Genomic DNA, 24,076 nt, shown 5'->3' with positions numbered 1-24,076 from the left:
CTCCTCTATAAGATCGACAGTTTATAGTGGGAAGGGAACATAAATATTAAGATGTTTTAAATCGATATAAAACGTCTAATACATACATATAATACTTTATAATCCAAGTACATTTCTTGTTTCAGGCGCAAAAGGCTTTGATACAACCTGTATTAACAACGAAAGCAGTACACTGTCTTAATAGCGAGATATGCTGTATCTGCGTTGTAGATGTGGATCATTGCAGATTCGGACGCCATTTCCGCTGCACAAGCCGAAGTTGTACAGTCATGAATCGCTGCATTTCCCGAGCAAAGTATGTCCATCGTTATCCAAAGCGCAAACTCGAAGCGTTTGCAGTACCAAAATAATATCAGCACGAAGTATGCTATTGTTAATTATAGTTATACTGCTGTCGGTGCCAGTAACATTGACACAAACAGCTGCAATAGGTAAGTGTTTTTGCTAATAGAATTAATACTATGTTCGGATCGACATTGAAAACATGTTTTCGTGGGAAAAACTGGTTTTCGCACGAAAATTGTGTTTTCGTCCATGCAAAATCTTACATTCCACTCATTATAATCGGTGCCTGCTCTAGTTTAATCGATTTTTATGGAAGACATATTTTGCCGGCCCTACATTGTCACTTGATATTTGTTTACATTCCATATACAAATACAGCTGTCACTTGATATTCTCATATTAGGGGAATTTTCTTGCTCTTGCAACGCCTTGCACGGTGCAGAAATTGCAGAATTTTCCTCTTGGTGCAACGGCACAACAACAAACACACGCAGAAAATTATTTGCAATGGCTGTAAAATAAGTCACACCAAAACCCATGTTTATTTTCGTGCCGTCATATATCACTAGATTCTGCAATGGGTGCTCTCTTGGCCTTGCATATTTCGGTATAGCATTTTTGCATTTTATGTGAGCAATCTTGCAAGAGCATGAGAATCCCTCTAGTGATGGTTGTCAGTGAAAACTCATCGAAATAACACAATGTCGGTCCGAACGACTGAGATTCCGCAACATACAAATGTGTTTTCAAAATGTTTCCAATGTCGGTCCGAAAATAGTATAAAATAAGTAAATTCCGGTGAAACCGAATACAAGGTGCGTTCCAAAGTAAACAGCACTTAAAAAAAACAGAACAAATGTTTTTTTCGGCAAAATAAATTTATTTTATTCCAAATAGTCTCCTTCTGCTTCAATACAGCTTTTTACATAGTCCGAAAGCATGTCGAACGGGTGTTTTAGCTCGTTGGCCGGTATGGCCGCCAGTATGCCGTTGCAAGCCTTTTGAATAGCTCTTCGTCTGCTTAACGGTTTCCTTTCATGGGCAAATGCATTTTTCCCAAAAGGAAGAAGTCGCATGGTGCCATATCAGGTGAATACGGGAAGTGATTAATGGTTAAAATGTGATTTTTGGTCAAATAGTCGGTTTTTAATTATGTCCTTCGAAGGTTTGATTCTGAGCAATTTTTGATCGTCAGTAAATTTGTGTGGAACAAACCGTGCACACACCATTCGTAAGCCCAAATTTTCAATCAAATTGCGATAAATCGATGTTTTGGTGATATTCAATTCTATTTCCATGAAATTCAATGATGATTTCGGTTGATTTTTGATGAATTCACGGACAGTTTCGATGGAATTTCCTGTGATCACGGATTTTGGTTGGCCCACATGTTGATTGCCATTTATATCCTCACGACCACTTTGAAAACGTTGAAACCCCTTGTGCATTCTGCTACGGGATAGGCAATCATCGCCATAAACTTGTTTCATCCATTGCAACGTTTCGGTTAAAGTTTTACAAAGTTTTAAAACAAAATTTAATGTTGGCTCTTTGTTCGAAGCTCATTTTCGCACCGATAACTCAAACTTATTGACACTTAAAAAGAAATAACTGCACAATCGATGAAATGTCATGAACTGGACAATCAATAAAGATAGCATATTCTAACGCATCGTCGACATATAGATGGCGCCACCAGGGGGCGCTATATTCAAAAAGTTTTGTTTATTTTGGAAAGCACCTTGTACATTGATCCATTTTTGCAAATGTAAGGTGTAGGAAATATCGAGCGAAAGACTGATATTTGTTACAAATTTTGGTTTTTGGTTTTTGCTAAATGTTGAATAACTCGAAAAGTATTTGTCTGATTTTCATAAAAATTACAGATAATATTTCTAAGTTAATATTCTTTAATAAACAATCTGACTTCTTTTTAACTCTGACTATCCCTAAAATTAAGTGTTAAATGGTTCGCTTCTTCGGAATACTCAATAACTTGACCGAAAAAAGAATTTCAAAACAATGTTTGATTTATAACTAAATATAATATATGTATATACAGTAGATGCCGGTTATAACGACTTTCAAGGGACCGACGACTTTACGTCGTTATACCCGGAGGACGCAATAACCAGAAGGAGCAAAAAACAATTTTTTTGTTTATTTTATGGTTGCCATGTTCGTAATAGGTTTTTAAAATAAAACAAATTAATTTTTAAATCAAAACAAAAAATTTAATTCAATAACCTTGGTTTTTCAAAATAGGTCGTATACATACATATAACGGATATTCATAAACTTAATATAACTAGATTAATTTCTTTTCTTTTACTTTTTATTCTTAATTTAAATAATCAGTAATTTTTTTAATTTAAACGAGAGATGTTGTGCGTTAAACTCTCGTCATTAAAATTCGAATGGACAAATCTATTTAGCAGTTCTGCAGCCTTCAGTGCCTCCAAAACGCTAGGTGCTGACTCATCTTCATTTCAATCTTCGTTGTCGTCGCTATCCTGTCCATCATCTAATATATTTTCAACAATTCTGTCTTCGGAAGGTTCCTCACAAGTCGCTACACCATTGTCAATAAGAACATATTCAATCAAATTTTCAATTTTAAATTGCTTAGCGAAAAAATTTGCTTTTTCTTGAAGCAGTGGACCACTTAATGGGATTCCTGGACTGCGTTGCAATATGAACCACTGTATCTGTAACAATGCTTTGTCCACTTGATCTTGAGTTGAAGCTCTGACGCGTTTCGGCTTTAAGATATTACTATTAAATAACGTTTTAATTTTTTCTTTATTTTTTTTTTTTTTTTTGATTGTGGCAATTGTTGTATGGCCTACGCAGAATTCTTTTGCCAGAGTAACGTTGCGCTCACCGGCTTCCAGGTGCCGAATAATTTGCATTTTTTCTTCAACAGAGAAGCACTTTCGTTTTTGAGACATTTTGCGGGTGTAATGCACAAGTGTCGAGCTTAAACTGAATGACTTCCTTAATGCGCATTTTGTGCATTTTACGCATTTTGCGCATTAGCTCACATTTGGCGAATTTACGCATTCAAAAAATGGAAAATTGGAAAAAAGCAGAAAAAGCTATAAATATAACGGGACATCCTATCGAATAGACTATGTGGTCTGCACACGCACGCTGTAAACATTTGTGTGACGTCAGCATTGCACTTCGACTATCTCTCTCTAGCAGCAGCGTTGCTAAGGCGACGGCTAAAACTGACAGAGAGTAGTGAGAGTAGCTGCTATGCACACAAGCAAGGGTGCCGATCACTGATAAATACATACATTTCTAATTGCGTCGTTTGATGCTTAAAATTGTTGGCATTATTTTGCTGAATTTTTTTTTTTCGTCGCTATATCCGGTTGAATTCTGAAAAATTTCGTCGGTATAAGCGGTTAGTCGCTAAAAGCGGAGACGTACTAAGCGGAGGCTCTTTCATATAAGTTTGTATGGGGACCAACCAAGCCATCGAGTTTTTGTCGCAATAACCGGACGGACACTATAGGCGGAGTCGTTATAACCGGATTCTACTGTACAATACCACACCATAAATTGTCAACATATTTATTATATAAATTTTAAACCAAATACATTATAATCCACAAATTGAAAATGATCGTAATTCCTTAGAATAAAGTTCACTTATTTATTACTTTGATCAAAAAATAGTAAGGCTTTGTTCATAATTTTAAAATTCTTAATTTATTCTTCAAAATCTTAGTCGTTCCACTCATATTTATGCCCCTTGGTTCAAATACACTTACATATGCCATGTTTGTCTTCAATTAACTGAAAATGGTCTGTCCGGAGCGGTCGTTTGAGTTGGTTGAATGGCCAGAAGTCACCAAGAGCTAAATCAGGCGAATACGTCGGTTGTGGCACGATATTGGTTGAAAAATAGGCAAAAAGGTCACGAAGAAACAATGCAGTACATGACGTTATATACAACCAAGAGTTGTCGGCTCATAATTCCTCCCTTTTTGAATAACTTCGCGCAAACGACGCACAACACTCAAATAAAATTCGGAGTGTACCTCGTCGTGTACCTTCATCTTTGTCTCATCTTTGCCACGATATTCAGCCGATTGATCGTCCGTTTCCGAGTCGTAAGCATATTTCCAAGAGTCATCGCCAGTAATAATGCGTTTGACATCCTTGTAGTCGGAAAGCATTGTTTCACAGACGTTAACGCGATGATCTCTCACTGTCAATCGTCGATTCTCAAGTATCAATTCCTTTATTTTATTGACTTGTTGATGCTGTGGTTTGTCGTCATTGTGTTCTCGAGCCTCTTTGGATAATTTGTAACAACCAAAAACACTTGCTCGTGACAAAGAATTATCACTGAAGGTCTTTTTCAACAGAAATTTGATTCCGCAAACAAAATTTAATGACTAATGATTATTTTGATGTGACATTTGGCACAGAAAAATATATTTCAATGAATGAGTTTTCGCGCGAAATTTAAATTATAGTCTTATTTTTTGCCCACACGACTACATAAATGTACATGCAGCAAAAAACAAATTGTAAGCTCTATTTGCTTTTACATCAAATATTTTGTTGTTTTAAATGGGTTTTTCATGAAGCTGTTAAAACATGTTCGCCGCTGTAATTCGACTATATTATAGTTTATGGTTAGGTTATCATTTATAAATTATAATTTTCTAGCAAAGACAGCTTTGTTTTGTTCGAAAAGTTAAATTTTTATATTATTTTATAGCTCAGTTTGAAATGCTTTTAAATACCACTATCACTGTACGCCCCCATGTTCCTCACAGTGTTTGAGAAAGAAAAGCTAAATATTTCCTTTTTCATAATTCTTATTTCAAGTTTCACATTCTCATTCTTTGCAAAATTTGTATAGTTCTATAAAATAAAAGTCAAATCAAATGCAATGAGAACGAAACAAGAAAAAAAGTTAACTCCGTTCACAAACGAATGTTTTCGTACAAACACTTCATTATGATGGGTTAGTTTGTGTAGACCTTAACAATTTCTTCGGAGCTTGTACAGTTACAGGGTGTACCCTATATAAGGTTTCCGATGTTTTTTTCTGAGTTTTACAAATTTGGTATGAAACTTAATATACCATATACTTCTTCTTCTTAATTGGCGTTCACACCGCTTACGCGATTATAGCCGAGTTAACAGCGCGCCAGTTGTTTCTTCTTTTCGCTACGTGGGCAATTGGATATTACAAGCGTAGTCAGGTCCTTCTCCACCTGATCCTTATATGGAGTGGAGGTCTTCCTCTTCCTCTGCTTCTCACGGCGGGTACTGCGTCGAATACTGTCAGAGCTGGAGTGCTTTCGTCCATTCGGACGACATGACATAGGCAGCGTAGGGTCTTTTAAGGGGAGGGTAAGGTCAAACAGCACGAAAAAAGGCATGTTTTGTGATTTTTTTTCTAACGACACAGTTAAAATATATTTATTTAACGAAAAGTACATTAAAGTATGACATTTGAGGAATGTCTCATCAAATTTTTATAAAGAAATATTGAAAACTATGGCAATGGTAGCAATTGTTCGGACGTGTCTCGCAAAAAAGTTGAATTGCGCTGCCCCTCATAACTCGGTGCTGGATCATCTGAAATCAAAAAACCTAAGTTCATTCGTTAGATAATAGTTTGCCCCAGGTAACGCTGTCGAGTTTTTTTTTTTAATTTCAAGTTTTGAATTTTTTCGAAGACTTTGAAGTGAAAAACACAATTTTTTGAGAAAAAATCGGCTAATTTGTCATTGTAAAATCAAAATTATGAACAAAAAAAAAAAACTCGACAGCGTTACCTCGTAAAATATGTAGAGCAATAGTGTTTAAAATTTCAAAAGGATTGGTGCAGTAGTTTTGAAGTTATGAGGGGCACCGACTTTGAAAACGTGAGTTGTGGGAAAACACGTTTAAAGTTTCACAGACGCTCACAATCAAATCAGAGGGCGGAGACTTACAAGTGTATATCTCCGTCAATTTTGCTTTAATTGCTCTCAAATTTTCACAGAATAATCTTAAGATATTGTACATTAATATACAATAAAAAAATAAAAAATGCAAAAAAAAAACGAAAATACCTTACCCCCCCTTAATTCGTTGAACTATGTCAATGTCGTCATATATCTCATACAGCTCATCGTTTCATCGAATGCGATATTCGCCATGGCCAACGCGCAAACGACTATAAATTTTTCGCAGAACTTTTCTCTTGAAAACTCGCAACGTTGACTCATCAGTTGTAGTCATCGTCCAAACCTCTGCACCATATAGCAGGACGGGAATTATGAGCGACTTATAGAGTTTGGTTTTTGTTTGTCGAGAGAGGACTTTACTTTACAATTGCTTACTCAGTCCGAAGTAGCACCTGTTGGCAAGAGTAATCCTGCGTTGGATTTCCAGGCTGACATTGTTGGTTGTGTTAATTCTGGTTCCTAAATAGATGAAATTATCTACAACTTCAAAGTTATGACTGTCAACAGTGACGTGGGAGCCAAGTCGCGAGTGCGCCGACTGTTTGTTTGATGACAGGAGATATTTCGTCTTGCCCTCGTTCACTGCCAGACCCATTTGCGTTGCTTCCTTGTTCAGTCTGGAGAGAGCAGGACTAACGGCGCGGGTGCTGTGGCCGATGATATCAATATCATCGGCATACGCCAGCAGCTGTACACTCTTATAAAAGATTGTACCTGCTCGATTAAGTTCTGCAGCTTGAACTATTTTCTCCAGCAGCAGATTGAAGAAGTCGCACGATAGGGAATCGCCTTGTCTGAAACCTCGTTTGGTATCGAACGGCTCGGAGAGGTCCTTCCTGATCCTGACGTAGCTTTTGGTGCTGCTCAACGTCAGCTTACACAGCCGTATTAGTTTTGAGGGGATACCAAATTCAGACATCGCGGCATAAAGGCAGCTCCTTTTCTTGCTATCGAAAGCAGCTTTGAAATCGACGAATAGGTGGTGAGTGTCGATTCTCCTTTCACGGGTCTTTTCCAAGATTTGGCGCATGGTGAATATCTGGTCGGTTGTTGATTTGCCAGGTCTAAAGCCCCACTGATAAGGCCCAATCAGTTAGTTAACGGTGGTCTTTCACACAATACGCTTGACAGAACCTTATATGCGATGTTGAGGAGGCTAATCCCACGGCAGTTGGCGCAGATTGTGGGGTCTCCTTTTTTATGGATTGGGCATAGCGCACTTAAATTCCAATCGTTGGGCATACTTTCGTCCGACCATATTTTGCAAAGAAGCTGATGCATGCCCCTTATCAGCTCTTCGCCGCCGTGTTTGAAAAGCTCAGCTGGCAATCCATCGGCCACTGCCGCTTTGTTGTTTTTCAGGCGGGCAATTGCTATTCGAACTTCTTAATGGTCGGGCAATGGAACGTCTGCTCCATCGTCATCGATTGGGGTATCGGGTTCGTCTTCTCCTGATGTTGTGCGTTCACTGCCATTCAGCAGGCTGGAGAAGTGTTCCCTCCATAATTTAAGTATACTCTGGGCATCGGTGACTAGATCACCTTGGGGGGTTCTACAAGAGTATGCTCCGGTCTTGAAACCTTCTGTAAGCCGCCGCATCTTTTCGTAGAATTTTCGAGCATTACCCCTGTCGGCCAGCTTATAAAGCTCTTCGTACTCACGTATTTCGGCTTCTTTCTTTTTCTGTCTACAAAGGCGTCTCGCTTCCCTCTTCAACTTTCGGTATCTATCCCATCCCGCACGTGTTGTGGTCGATCGTAACGTTGCGAGGTAGGCAGCCTGTTTTCTCTCCGCTGCGACACGGCACTCCTCGTCGTACCAGCTGTTCTTTTGCACTTTAACAAAACCACCTGTTTCGGTTGCAGCTGTACGTAAGAAGTTTGAAATGCCGTCCCACAGTTCCCTTATACCGAGTTGTTGACGAGTGCTCTCAGAGAGCAGGAGTGCAAGCCGAGTAAAAAATATTATCTCTGATAATTATGGCACTCCCCCCTCTCGAATTGTTATTTGGGTGATTCGAGCAATACGTCTTATAGTTTTTGAATTTAACAAAAGTCTCATTTGTAAAATGGGTTTCTGATATAAGACAAATATCAATTTTTTCAACATGGAGTAATGTCTCTAATTCTTTACTGCGTTTGAGCAAGCTGTTTGCATTCCAGGTCATAATTTTCATCGGTTTCAGCGTATGAAGAATAAAATCCAATATCCTACCTGTCAGTCGAGCACATTTAAGCTGGGCAAGCCCGTCACAAAGCCAGCAAGAAACAAAGTGTTCCGGCTCTCCTTTAACAGAGCAGTTCGGAAAATTGCAAGTCATATTGATAAAAAGCAATTTAAATAAAAATATAAAAAATGTTAAATAATAAAAGTAAAAAAAGCAATGACAAAAGTATTTTATTAATAATTACAATTAGTACGTAATTATCAGTCTTATGTGACTTCTGAATAATGCTCGGTGGGAATGTTTTTCTTAGTTTACATTCTATCGTCCATGTCTACTTTTGGTCCCCTTTGTACTAGTTTTAGGTCTCAATTTTTCAATTATTTACGATAGTAAGAAACTGGACAAAGTTGGGTGAGATCTGCAATGCACATGTTTTCCTAACTACTCAATGAAATTACAAAAACTCTCTAAATACTGTGAAACCTTCAACAACTGTCCTGAAGATTCCACAATTTGCGATAAACTTATTAGTTTCCAGATAACACTAGTATTGTCAAATCACGAAAATGAAATGTAACGTACGTATTAAACATATTGCGCTAAAATGACAGATACCGAATAATATAATTCTGCATTAAAACAGCAGTTGTATCCAAAATAAAGGTACTCTAATATCGGCATTCTGCTTGAGACGATTGTCTCATGTCTCTAATTGTCACAATCTTCATTTAGTGACTCTGTTATTTAGGAGTCTCATTTTGATATTCTGGCAGATACAGTATACTACTTTACTTGATTTTTGAAGTGTTTTTTTCGGCTTCAGCTCACCTTTGCCGCGATATTCGGTCGATTTATTTTCTGTTTCCGGGTCGTAAGCATAAATCCAAGGTTCGTCGAAGGTAATACAGTCAAACCTGGGTAAGTGAGAACTGGAACCTCTATTAGGGACAGACGAGCTTTATTTATTTATGTATATTATTTAGGAGGAACTATAGCTACAATAAAAATACATACATGCACAAAAAATACACGCATACAGTAACAAATGACAAAACAAATTACAAACTTAGCATACGCTATTTTATGACTCATTCTGAACTTTCGTGGAACCTCCTACCATGGGTTTTTTATTATTTTCTTGTCAATATTGTGGCTATTCTAATGCTTGGAACTAAATAGCGTTGTTATTTTATCGCATTCTTTTCGAATGGATATGTGTGCCTGTGTAACGTAATCAACTGCGAAGGAAAGTTCTGGTCTGCATCATGTCAAAACGGAAAATTAAAGAACTGTTATTGAGTGATAAACTTAAATCGTGCAATAAAATTCAGAGGAAGTTTAATTTACCAAAATCCACCTGTTATAAAATTAAAAAACTCGATATGCCTGAGTGCTCTGATATAAATTATTCAAATGTAATGCTAAATTCAAAATTACTTTATTTGCCGTCATCTCGGCTTAGTTGTCAAGTATAAAGTGAAACTTATAATTATCCCTAACTTAGCTCAAGCCACCAACACGCATCGCGTTGTGGCTCCTCTGCTGACTTTGCGCCTCGTGCATGGTGTTAGTTTACTTTGATGTCTGGCCAATGTTCTCATGCAAAATGTGCTAACTTAGCGACATGTGCAGAGTGGTAGGCTCTTATTACGACGGGTCGTTTCCCCGCAATAACTTTAGGGTGTGTCGTTTTCTCGCGATAACTTATACAAGGAAATATGAAAAGAACTAGAGTTTCTGAATTACCCAATATCAAAAAGTGCCTTTTGGAATGGATAAAACAAAATCTCGATAATAACATTCCCATAGGTGAACCTTTGTTGAAAGAAAAATCAATAGAGTTTGCTACAAAACTGGAATCCAGAACTTTTGTGCTAGCAACGGCTGGTTAGGTAGTTTTAAAAGACGTCATAATATAGCTTTCAAAAAAACAGCTGAGAAAAGTAAATCTGTGGACCAAGGTGTGTGCAACCACTGGACTGAAACTCTGCCAAATCTTTTAAAAGGGTATGATATTTACAACGCGGATGAAACTGCTTTGTGTTTCAAGTGCCTTTCGAATAAAACATTTACGTTTAAAGGCGAAAAATGCCATGGAAAACAACAAAGCAAGAAACGCCTTACACTTCTACAGTGTGTAAACATGAGTGGTACGGACAAACTCCCACTTCTCATCATCGGGAAATCAAAGCGACCTAGATGTTTTAAAGGTGTCAAGACTCTGTCCGTTAATTATGCCAATAACACAAAGGCTTGGATGACCAAGATATAATATAAAGATTGGTTGAAACAAGTTGACAAACAAACGAAGATAAACCGAAAAAAACTGCTATTCATGACTACTGTGCTGCCCATACGGACTTACCAACACTTCCAAACGTAAAAGTAATAGGGGTATTTAGACCAATTTTGTTAATTCGTTAGTCGTTATTCGGTAGTTTTGCATGGTTTTGTTTCTGTAAAATTAACAGATTACCGTTTTACCGAGTAACGAAGTACCAGACTGGCAAACATGATAGTTTTTTCGTTACTTGGTAACATCACTCAGCTGTTTTGTTTGCGTTGTTGCATCAAAAATTAACTTAATTCATTGCGAGACAAATACATTTACTGTCTACTACAAATTAGATTTGACAAATTTTTCAAAAGTTAGTATTTAATATAATTTAATCAGCTGTTTTGAAACAAAACTTCCACCCACTACTGATGTACAGCAAAAAGTATGTTTAACTGTGTGTTTTAACGATATATCAACTAACGAACTACCAGATTAACAAGTTCGGTCTGAATACCCCTAATGTGTTTGCCTGCTAACACCCCTAATAAACTTCAACCATTAGATCAAGGCATCATTCACACTTTTAAACGCTTTTATCGCAGAGAAGTCCTTAAACATATTCTTACGAGTCCGAAAAGAAACAGTAGCCTTAAAGTTAACGTACTTCTAACTAAGAAATTTGCTAGAAAAGTATGGTACTTAGTAAGTGACGTTACTGCGAAAAATTGCTTCAAGAAAACTGGGTTTTGGAAAAGTATAGATGAGCAAGACATGCCAAAAGAAAATTATAATGAAGTTGAACCTTGCAACGAGGAATGGACTAAGCTTGTGCCTCACAAATCCAATATGTTAATGCCGAGCTTCGAAGATTTCTTTCAAATTGACGACGACGTAACTACCGCTGGAGAACAAACCGACGTCGATATCGTTAAGAAAATTGTGAACACCTGTGTCGCTGGAAATGACAGTGAAGACGAGGCACGGATTTCGGAAACAGAAATAAAGATCATTTCAATGAAGCTAGATTTAAATGTGCTAGAAACCGCCCATCAGTACTTTGAATACGGCGGTTGTTGATCAAACAATATTTGACAAAATTCATGAGCTAGAGAAAAACATTGAAAATACAAAAACAGAAACCCAAACGAAATCGACGGATTTTAAATAAGTTCCCGTCTGAAGAACAACAAATCGGAGTGCCAGCTAATCTATTCTAACACGACAACGAAGAACCGATAAGGAGCATGCATCAGCGTACGCCGATGATATTGATATCATTGGCCTCAAAACCCGCGACGTTAGTTCTGCTTTCTACAACTAGATAAGGATAAGAAAAGCAAATGGGTCTAATTGCACTCGCACTCGCGACTTGACTCTCACGTCATTGTTGACAATCATAACTTTGAAGTTGTAGATAATTTCGTCTATCTTGGAACCAGTACAAACACTACCAACAATGTCAGCCAGCAAATCCAACGCAGAATAACTCTTGCCAATAGGTGCTATCTCGGACTGAGTAGGCAAGCAAAGTCCTCTCTCGACGAACAAAAACCAAACTATATAAATCACTCATTATTCCCTTATTATGCTATAAGGTGTAGAGTCATTGACGATGACATATTGGCCACGGCAAATATCGCATTCGAAGGAATGATGAACTGTTTGAGATATACGACGACATTGACATAGTTCAGCGAATTAAAAAACAGCGGCTGTGCTGGCTAGGTCAAGGTGTCTGAATATACAAAAACACTCCTGCTCTGAAAGTATTCGACGAAGTACCCGCTAGAGGAGAAAGACCTCTACTCCGTTTGAAAGACCAGATGGAGAAGGACCAGGCCTCGCCTGGAATCTCCAAATGGTGTAAAGAAGAAACGACTGGCGCGCTGTTGTTAACTCGGCTATAATCGCGTAAGCGGTGTCTTCTCCAGTAAAGAAGAGAAGAAATAAGTTCTAAGTAAAATAAAATTACATAGTGCATGAATTTTTGTTTTGTTTTCGTAGGCATGTTTATTAGATATGCCGAAATCTACAGCCCTATTCTCATGCCCTCACAAAAGTAACCAACCTCACTGCAGTGATGTTTCTCACTATAGTGAGGGTTACCTTATTCAAGCTCAAATGCTCATTATTATCACAAATATCTGTGACGTGTGGTTGTTTTGTTTTACATCAATATTTGACATTTTTAAAAAAATTGAGAATTGAGTGTTATAATTATGTACTATAAATATATATATATAAATATATATACATATATACATATATGAAAGTTACTTTCTGTCTCTGTATATTTTACTTCTCTAAGAATGAATAAAAAGACATCTACATATGTTTAAATAACTAATTTTATTTTATTTCATTTTTGTATTTTTTTTACATTTTTATTTCATTTTTTTTTATTTTTTTACATTTTTATTATTACTTATTTAATTTTTCTCACAATTTAACCTCAATGACTATGGAAACATATGTATTTTAATAATGTGAAGCTTATACAAGCATTTATGAACTTACCTCCCTCCACTTGGCTGCCGACCGAGTTGGAACTCTTAAATTATCTGCTAACTCCGACCAAAGTTCTCGTACTTGCAGCCCTTGAGGGTTGGTCGGAGTTAGCTTCCCCCGTTGCAACTCAGGATGCTGCTTGCAAAACATTATGTAATGTTGCAGCCGCTCCTGAGTTGTCCTTTTCGTTTTTGTTCGCGTAGGAATATATGAAATTATTGTATATATATATATTTAAAATTTGCAAAATTACTTACATATGCTGATTATCCATTTGTGTATCCCTCTTTGTTTGCTTATTTTTATTAAAAAAGCTGTTGGCAGCAAAAAGCTTTTTACCTCACGTGGTGACTTTTTTAAGCTTTTTTCTTATGAGGTTTGAGCAAGAATAGCCTCACAAAATATGCCTCACAAGAAATCTCTCAAATTTTTCAGGTTTTTCAGAATAGGGCTGCTAATAAGCATAACATATACACACTAATAAAAATATATTAGTATAGTAATAAAAATATACAATATTATGCACGTAATTTTTATAATATTTACCACATTCGTACTTGATGTGACTTGTTATTGCTGCGTACTTCTATAAGAGAGAAACTCTACCCATGAACCATTAGCGAGAACCTCGGGTTGGTGAGAAACCTCTATAAGCGAGAGTGAAATTGTGCTCCCTTTAACTCTTGCTTACCTTATAGGTTTACTCCAAGAATGATAGAAAAGAGATTACGCATTGCGCAGGTCCGTTATACTTGACATACAATTTCTGTCGTCACACGGCGCAGTAAAAAATTTGAGAACTATAAACTCTACTACTCTAACATTCTTGTTAACAAGCAATATTTACTTGCTACTCAAGCTATTTCACGAAATTTATGAGCCGTGTGACGTAGATGCGCAGAACGAAAAATGTTTTGTCTCTCATCTGCGCAATCTTGTACTCTATCATTCTTGGGTTTACTCTAATACGTTTCTTAACACACTGGTAGTCGGAGAGCATTGTTTCGCAGATGTTAACGCGGCACTGTTTTCCGAAAAATTTAGAGATTGATTTGATTGATTGGAACCAATCAAGCTTTAACTTTTCTCAGGTACACATTATTTTTTAAAACGGGTTTCGCTGATTCTTCTGATATTCCAACAGCGGCAGTAAGATCTTTGACTCTTAATTTAATAGCACTTCTTTGTTGAATAATTAAAGTCATCGTAAAGATCGCCTAGTGCAGTATGTACTTCAGAAAGATATATACTAAATACTATAAGAGCTAATATTCGATTCACTATTTCACTTTTCGCTAATTTTGTTTGTGCTGTCTTGTCAACTTTTACATATGAAAACATGAAAACAAAAAAAAAAATTAAAAAAATTGTAAGACTTTTTAATTTGAATTTCACTAAATTTCGATTCACTGCATCACTTCTCGCTAATTTTGCTCGTGCTATTGTAAAAAATTGTAAGACTTTATTTAAATTTCGCGCAAAAACCCAATCGTCCAAATATTTTTTTCTAGAATTTGTCAGTACCAGACAACTGGAGATATGAACATATTCAAAATATGTACAGTAATCATAAAAGCAGATATCCTGATCAACTTGTGATACACTTGTAACTAGTAGAGAAATGTGCCAACTTTTCATTAATTATTCTAGACGTAACGCTCTCAAATAACACGATAAGATACATACATACTCTATACATTAGCAATTTGTATGTATAATTATGGACTTTCAACTTTTACAAAACTTGTTTATCTAAAAAGAGATTTTATGTCTTAACCTATTGACATAATTCAGCTTCACAACGAGCAAAGAATAATCTGCAACAATGGAGAGAAATCAGAAGAATGTATGTATTTATGTTTATGTATGTATATAGAAATGTATATACATTTGGGTGTTTCATTTTTATTATTACATATTATTAGGGTTTATGTTTATGTAGTGTGGCAAATGAAACACCACAATTATTAAAACGTTACAAATATTTATTTAATAAGCACTTCTATTCTTTATGGCGTCTAGACAAAGAGTGACGCTTCTAAAAATTCAAAACTAAGAATTAGGAATTCAGTGGAAATTGAAATTCCAAGAATGTACAGAGAATGAATAACTGACAAAACAGAGTTGCCATATCTGTGTGCCCACAGTACTCCCCCCAAATAAAGTCCTGGTGGACTTTTTTAAGGTTGAGTTCCTTTATTAGATCCTAGTCCGGGTGCTTGGTGCAGTTAGGCAGTATGTAGTGAATTCATTTGCTTGGTAAGAGTACGGCTGTGCGGCGTACTGTTGTCACTGGCCAATTGGTATGGTTAAGTGGTTGTTGCGAATTTATTTGCTTGGTGAGAGTACGGCTGTGCGGCATACTGTTGTCACTGGCCAATTGGTATGGTTAAGTGGTTGTTGTGCAGTTCTCGGTTAAGGCTATGGCGGTTGCATAGGAGCCTAAACGTGCGAGACTGGGTTAGGGTCTACAAGCGACCGATTGGATATTTGTGCAGTTCTCGGTTAGGACTATGACGGTTGCATAGGAGCCTAAACGTGCGAGACTGAGTTGAGCGCCTTATCCCTGTAGGTTCCGACTTTGCTACCGTTTGCAGCTTGCAGTCGAAAAGGAGTTACTATTTTGAGTTTACGAGAAAGCGGAGTTGCCGAAATCCGTACCATTGTCGACGAGGAATTTCGTACTCGATGTGCGGTCGTAAATGAATAGTTGGCGATGTGTTTCATAGCGCGTAGCGCAGCGCAGCGGCCGGTTGGCAACCTGCGCGAGGGTTGATTGTGGCGTTGTGCACTTGATAGTGTTGCATGTAGCGTGGAGGCGGCGACTGATGCAAAGTGCGTTGAGCCGAATTCACGTTGACATGTACTGCAGTGATTGTAGCGTCGTTTTTGGTTGTGCGTGTTGCATGATGACGGTTTGTAGTACCTGCGACAATTGATATGTGGTCGGAGGTTGTGATATTGGTTGATGAAGAGGTCAGAAGTTGGGTAGTTCGTACATCAGGATATGGAGGAACTGTTGCTAGCAAAACGATGATGATGATTGCTGCTGCTACAAAGTTTGCGGCAGTGGTGGTGGTGGTTGCTGTTGCTGCTGGTAGATAAGCGGTGCTGTACTTATGTGCGTTGCTCCAGCGACAGGTCCTGTTGAAAAGATAGTGATTTAAGTTAAATATATGTAGGTGATGTTGAATTGGCAACTGCAGTTGTAGCGTCCGTTGTTGCTGCTACTGCGCTGTTGTTGGGGTGGTGTTGTTGCACCTGCGATTGCAGTTGCATTTGTACGTGTTGGTTTTTGCTGTTGTTGTTGATGGTTGTGGCCATGTTGCTGCGCAATACCAGTCAGATGCGGCGACATACCGGTGCCATCGCCGGCGGCTGACGCCTGAAGGATGGCTGGCGCCTCGATGATGGCTGGCGAGGGGTCCGTAAGATCGGTGCTGGGCGCCCATTGGATTAATTGTCCGCTGCTGAGGCGCTGACGTATTACGTTGGTCGTTTGCGCCAGTTGCAGTTGCGCGGCCTCGTAAGCGCAACTGGGCGGCAAGGTGATGTAGTGTTATTACACTGTAGTTGTACCAATTATGGCGTGCTGTTCAGTCGTAGGGGTCACCAATTATGTGGAGAATAAAACACCACAATTATTAAAATCTAAAACTATTTATTGTAATAACGCTTGTATTCTCGTTGGCGTCTGGATAAAGAGTGACGCTTCTTAAAACTAAGAATTAGGAATTCAGTGGAAATTGAAATTCCAAGAATGTACAGAGAATGAATAACTGACAAAACAGAGTTGCCATATCTGTGTGCCCACAGTAGTATTACGTATCTTCTTCTTCGTTACTGGCGTAGATACCGCTTACGCGATTATTCTTCTTTTCGCTACGTGGCGCCAATTAGATATTCCAAGCAAAGCCAGGTCCTTCTTCACTTGGTCCTTCCAACGGAGTGACTTAGCCAGCATAGCCGCTGACTATTAATTCGCTGAATTATGTCAATGTCGTTGTATATTTCGTACAGCTTATCTTCCACCGAATGCGATATTCGCCGTGGTCAATGCCCAAAGGAACGTCTCCTCGATCGTCAGCGATTGGGGACTCGGGTACGCCTTCTCCTGGCGCTGTACGTTCACTGCCGTTCAGCAGTCTGGAGAAGTGTTCCCTCCTTAATTTAAGTCTGCTCTGCGCATCGGCGACTATATCCTCCTTGGGGGTTCTACAAGAGTATGCTCCGGTCTTGAAACCTTCTGTAAGCCGCCGCATTCTTTCGTAGAAATTTCGAACAATAACCCTGTCGGCCAGCTAATCAAGTTCTTCGTACTCACGCATTACGGCCTCTTTCTTTTTCTGTCTGCAAATGCGTCTCGCTTCCCTCCTCAACTCTCGGTATCTGTCCCATCCCGCACGTGTTGTCGTCGACCGTAACGTTGCGAGGCGAATTTTGGCTGCAACAAGGTAGTGGTCCGAGTCGATGTTAAGACCTCGGAGCGTACGCACGTCTAGAAGAGTGGAGACGTGTATTCCGTCTATCACAACATGATCGATCTAGTTGATGACTTTTCGATCCGGAGACAGCCAGGTAGCTTGATGTATTTTCTTGTGCTGGAATCTAGTACCACAGATAACTATATTTCGGGCCACGGCGAAGTCGATCAGCCTCAACCCATTTGGGGATGTTTCGTCGTGAAGGCTGAATTTACCGACCGCAGTGCCAAAGATACCTTCTTTGCCCACCCTGGTGTTAAAGCCGCCAAGCACGAGTTTAACATCGTGGCAGGGGCAGCTCTCATAAGTGCGCTCCAAGCACTCATAAAATGCATCTTTGGTCACATAGTTCTTCTTTTCCGTCGGGACGTGGACGCAAATCAGCGATATGTTGAAAAACTTCGCTTTGATGCGGATTGTGGCTAGACGTTCACCGGAGTGAATGATAGTACTCGGCGACGGAGTCTCTCTCCCACCACGAGTCCCACGCCAAACTTGCGCTCCTTATATAGCACTGTAGTAAATGCCACAAGGACCTACTTGTCTCAGTCCTTGTCTCGTCCATCGCATTTCTTAGACGGCGATGGTGTCAGCCTTTAGTTTCGTGAGGACATCAACCAGCTGGGCAGGGGCACCTTCCCAATTAAGAGAGCGAACATTCCAGGTGCATGTCCTCAATTCGTAGTCCTTATTTCGTTTGCCATGGTCGTCATCAAAAGTGGGGTCTCTCATCCGAGGCTGATTGCTACTTTTCATGGGGGGTGTTTTTTACGTGGAGGGTCCCAAACCAAGCGCACAACCATAAGCAGGGGATGTTTCGATTTCTCACTTAAACTCCCCTTGAAACGGGTGTTCTTAGGCTACCCAGAGGATTCTTGGTCAAAGACCGGAAGTCGTGAGCTGCTTGAACCATATGGAAAAGAATCGTTTCTGGTCACTCCCAAGTGAATGGCAATCAGAGAACTTTCCTCACTTGCTTGAACTTCTACACATGACTCCATACGTATACCGGTTAATAAAAAACTAAATTTTCCATATAATAAACTCATGATTTTTTCGAATCAATTCAATTAAATTCTTGACATTGACTTTGTTTTTGGTAAAAGCGCTTGCGTATATTTTACTACAGAAAGTCTAATTTCGTGAAACCCCTAATTAACATGCCCTAGCCAGCGAAGCTGCTGTTTTTTAATTCGCTTAACTATGTCAATGTCGTTGTTCCATCGACTGCCATATTCGCCGTCTTCCGCCGAACCTTTCCCTCAAAAACTCGTAACGTCAACTTATTATATTTTGTCATCGTCCATGCCTTTGCACCATATAGCAGAACGGGAATAATGAATGACTTATAGAGTTTGGTTTTTATTCGTCGAGAGAGGACTATACTTGTTCTGCGTTGGATTTCGAGGCTGACGGTATTGTTGATGTTAATACAGCTATAAATCATATTATTTCTATAAACAAGCCGTCTATTATAAGACACTTCATTTCTATATAAATCGGTATTACCTTCATCTGTTCGTAAAAATCGTTAAAAAAAGGGAAATGGATCAAAGCCGAACATTTCAATATCTCGCTTTTAAAAAATTAAATTGGATGCACATTTACAGGTATTTTCTAAATTTTGTTTAAAGTAAGAACTTTCGATATGAAGAATAGATTGCAGCCGTACTTAATATCTCATTAACTTATACCTGAACTATTCTCTATAAACTCACTACATTACGACATTATGCATCATGTCTCATGTTCTTGTAGAATCCCCAGGAATGATCTAGTGACTGATGACATTGATGGTGAACCCGATTCCCCAACCGATGACAACGGAGCAGGCGTTGCATTGCCCGACCATGTAGAAGTTCGAATACCAATTACCCGTCAGAAGAAAAACAAAGCGGCGGGGGCCGATGGATTACCGGCCGAGCTATTCAATTGCGCCGGCGAAGACGAAGGCGCCAATTGGAGATTCTAAGCGAAGTCAGGTCCTTCTCCACTTGGTCCGTCGAACGGAGTGAAGGTCTTCCTCTTCCTCTGCTTCCCCCGGCGGGTACTGCGTCGAATACTTTCTGAGCTGGAGTGTTTTCGTCCATTCGAAAATCATCTAGCCAGCGTAGACATTGTCTTTCAATTCATTGAACTATGTCAATGTCGTCGTATATCTCATACAGCTCATCGTTCCATCGAATGCGATATTTGCCGTGGCCAACGCGCAAAAGACCATAAATCTTTCGCAGAACCTTTGTCTCGAAAACTCGTAACGTCGACTCATCAGTTGTTGTCATCGTCCATGCCTCTGCACCATATACCAGGACGGGCATAATGAGTGACTTATAATGTTTGGTTTCTGTTCGTCGAGAGAGGACTTTACTTTTCAATTTCCTACCAATCCAAAGAAGCATCTGTTGGAAAGAGTTATCCTGCGAGGGATTTCGAGGCTGAAATTTTTGTTGTTGTTAATGCTGTTTCGAAGATAGACGAAATTATCAACAATTTCGAAGTTATGACTGTCAACAGTGAGGTGGGTGCCTAGTTGCGTGTTTGTTTCATGATAGGAGATATTTCGTCTTGCTCTCGTTCGCCAGACCCATTTGCTTCGGTGCCTTATCCATTCTGGATAAAGCAGAATAAACGGCGCGATAGTTAAGGCCAACGACAGTGCTGTACACTCTTATAGATGATTGTACCTTCTCGGTTTAATTCTGCAGCTCGGGCTATTTTTTCCAGCAGCAGACTGAAGAAGTCGCACGATAGGGAGTCACCTTATCTGAAACCTCGTTTGATATCGAACGGCTCGGAGAGGTCCTTCCCGATCCTGACGGAGCTTTTGGTGTTGCTCAACGTCAGTCTACACAGCCGTATTAGTTTTGAGGGTATACCAAATTTAGACATCGCCGCAAAAAGGCAGCTCCTTTTCGTGCAGTCAAAATCAGCTTTAAAATCGACGAAGAGGCGATGGTCCATGTTGAATGTGTGGTCGGTTATTCATTTTCCAAGTCTAAAGCTACGTTAATAAGAACGGTGGGTTTTAATCTTTCACACAATATGCTCGATTGAACCTTATGTGCGATGTTGAGGAAACTTTTTGTGGATTGGACAGAGCACCCTTAAATTCCAATCCTTGGGCATGATTTCGTCCGACTATATTTTACAAAGAAGCTGATACATGCTCCTTATCAGTTCTTCGCCGCGTAGCTTGGCAGCCATTCCATCAGCCCCGGCGCTTTCTTGTTCCTCGGACTGGTAATTGCTATTCGAACTTCTTTATCGTCGAGCAATGGAATCCGCGATATGTTAAAGGACTTCGCGGTCTTCAAGTTCTCTCATTCGGGCCGTTTGTGTCCTTTTCATTGGGTGTTGTTACGTGGCGGGTCCGAAACCTAGTGCACAACCTTGGGAAGGGATGGTTCGCTATCGCACTTTAGTTCGCCTTCAAACGAATATTCTTTGGCTATCCAGAGGATGCTTGGTCTAAGATCGAAATTCGTCAGCTGCTTGAGCTACACCCAAGTGAATGGAACTCAAAAAAAAACAAAGAAATGCGGTGTCGTGGGACACCAGGTAGGAACGAAGTTCCTTCGGCTAATGTAGAATCGATACAATTTGCAAAAAAAAAATTGTGCTTAATTTTATGTAGGTTATCTTGATTTTCCTCTCAAATTTTGCTGATTAGTTTTAATTTAAGTACAGATAAGTATTAAGGAAATTTATTATTTTAAGATTAAGATTTGATTAACTAAAATAACAAAATAATAGTCAAGTTTGGTAAAACCAAATGTGCATGCCTATAACTTGCCCAAGTAACTAAAAGAATTTCCCAGTTCTCTACAATCGACTTGGAAGTTTTGGGTATAGGTGATGTTTATACGCATTTCTTTGATTTAGCCGAGGCTTACTGCCGCGGCAGTTTCTTGCCCGTTTGATGGGTTTATTTTTGCAAAGGTGTGTGTTATTAAACATATAATGTCTCCATATAGTCTAGGTCTTCGAAACTTCTACTTTGACCCCAGCTTTTTCCTCCCGTTCCGCGTGTAGCCTTATCTATTACTATATCCAATACGGTGTTAAGGGAATATTTTAGTCTAGAGTCAGAAATTTCAAGTAAAAAATGTAAATTAATATTTTTAATATACATTTTTTAATATTATAAGAATACATAACAAAATCTGAAAATAGGTACCGGGGTCTAAATATACGGTTTTCTGGGGGCTTGAACAGTTTTGATTGGATTTAAACAATTCTTGATCATAAAGTGGCATATACTAAAGATATTAATTGTGCAAAGTTGTATCCAGTTATATTCATAGCTACTTGATTTGTGTACTGGAAACTGAACGAATCAAGTGGAATTTAAAATTGTGCTATATGGGAAGTAGGCATGGTTGTTGTCCGATTTCGTCTATTTTCACAATGTTACATAAGAATGTAAGAAGAATGTCACGTGCCAAATTTTGTCGAAATCGGTCAGTCGGGTCCCGAGATATGGGATTACATTCATCGTCTAATTTTCAAACCGGCTCCCATAAAGCTTTCTCATACCATCCTGGTGGTCTCTGACGTATTTAGTTATTAATTTATCGTGCTTTTAGTACAAATGAGCGAGATTATCCGCCGATTTCATACACTTTTGGTCGGTAGAAGTTCTTATAAGATTTATACTCAGCAAATTTGGTTGTTGTAGCTTAAGTGGTTTAAGAGCTATATACATTATTAGACGGCGGAGCCACACCCACTTTTTCAAAAGGTTGTGCCCACAGGTGCCCTTTGCTACTGCCATTCCTTGTGCTTACAGCTTCATATCTTAATTGAGCGCTTAGTTATGGAACTGTATATAATTTCGGTTAGTGGCGATTTGTGTTCGGACAGACAGACAGTCAACCGAAATTCAACTTTTCTCTTCGTCCAGATCGTTTATATACATATGTATATATAACCCTACATCTATCCCGCTTAGTTTTAGGTGATACGTTCAACCATTAGGTGAACAAAAATATAATACTCTGTAATAACTGGTTGCAAGAGTATAAAAACTACCAGCTGATAATGTGGGGTCTCAAAAGATTGGGACGTGCCCATACAAATGATTTTAATCCTCCCAACAGTCTGAAACTACCACATTTATACCTGTTCGGTTTTTTTTTTTAATAATAAAAACTTAAATTTTGTGATATGGTTAGTTCTGGACTTAGACAAGTCTATAAAGAAGACTCTCTACCATCGTATAGGTGGTTTCATTCAATTAATGAGCTCTTTTTCTTACAAAGTACGTTAACCCACATCAGAGTAGATCGTCTTATTAAATCAATTAATTTTAAGGGGACCACTCTATTATCGAATGCATTCCAGATTATGAAGTGTATTGAACGCCTCTTGGAAGTCGATAAATATGAGATAAAGAGGGAAGTGTCATCATTTCATTAATTTTTTTTCTATACCGGAAACAAAACGCTTTCTGGAGTCTTTGTGACAGGGGCCTAAGATCCTGGGTCTCAAACAAAGATACTTATAAATAGCTCTTTGAGCTCAAAGAGCTTACTGTCTTTTTCTTACGGTTTTACTATCCCTTTTTTTCAGTTAGGTCCCGCAGCAAAGCCCCTATCTCCTCCAAGCCTGCCGTAAGGACCATCGTTCCAATATGTATTGTTTTCAATTAATTATACTTTTTAAGGAAAACGAATTGAAAGAATATGGCAACACAATGACACATTCAAAGCTCTACAGCTTATTCACAAAAGCGCAACGTAAACTTTTTCAACGGTAAACAAATGTGTAGGGGAGCGAACACTTAGTTAGAGCCCGCCTAAAAGTATGCAATTTGCTAAAATAAAAGGTAATTACTACATTTTGAGCATTATAACAAAAACTCAAACCATTAACCAACCTTTTCGTCCTTTGCGCCAAAAATATGCAACATTCAACTCCCCATAAACGTACTTAGTGCAAGCACAATCCTCACCCAAAACTAATTTTGCAAAGCCTAAAGGTAGGCTATAACTAGCGATCTTATGGTCTTTTTCTTACGGTTTTACTATCACTTTTTTTCAGTAAGTTCCCGCAGCAAAATCCCTATCTTCTCCAAGCCTGCCGTAAGGAACTTCGTTCCAAATACAACAAACAAAAGAAAGTCGTGTTAGTTACATTTTTTATAACTCAAGAACAGCTTAGCCGATTTGGTTGAAAATTGGTGGGGTGATAGCGTAAAACCAGTGGACGGACATATGGTACTATTTATCTCCTTATGTTACTATAAAAATTAATATTGGTTTGTCAAAAAAGTCTTGCGGTATTTTTATTGAATCAATTCGTGTGGCACCCATACATCGAGCTTCTTAGTAACTCCAAGCTTCTTCAAATGGTTTATAACGGTTTGATG

At 38.7% G+C, this 24,076-nt stretch overlaps 1 protein-coding gene across 2 annotated transcripts in view; it reads left to right on the top strand.

Annotated features, from left to right (window-relative positions):
• The window catches only part of LOC105226306 (uncharacterized), an 81,968-nt gene that overhangs the window by 2,247 nt on the left and 55,645 nt on the right, over window positions 1–24,076 (top strand). For both annotated transcript variants that reach the window (XM_049459981.1, XM_049459980.1), the window contains exon 2: window positions 126–431. In XM_049459981.1, coding sequence (XP_049315938.1) covers window positions 191–431 — 241 coding nt within the window. In that variant the 5' untranslated portion in view covers window positions 126–190. The remainder of the gene's footprint in view (window positions 1–125; window positions 432–24,076) is intronic.

Source organism: Bactrocera dorsalis, chromosome 6, assembly GCF_023373825.1.
Source record: "Bactrocera dorsalis isolate Fly_Bdor chromosome 6, ASM2337382v1, whole genome shotgun sequence".
NCBI lineage: Eukaryota > Metazoa > Arthropoda > Insecta > Diptera > Tephritidae > Bactrocera > Bactrocera dorsalis.
Note: the sequence above shows the minus strand (reverse complement) of the source record. Positions and strands in the feature narration are given on the sequence as shown.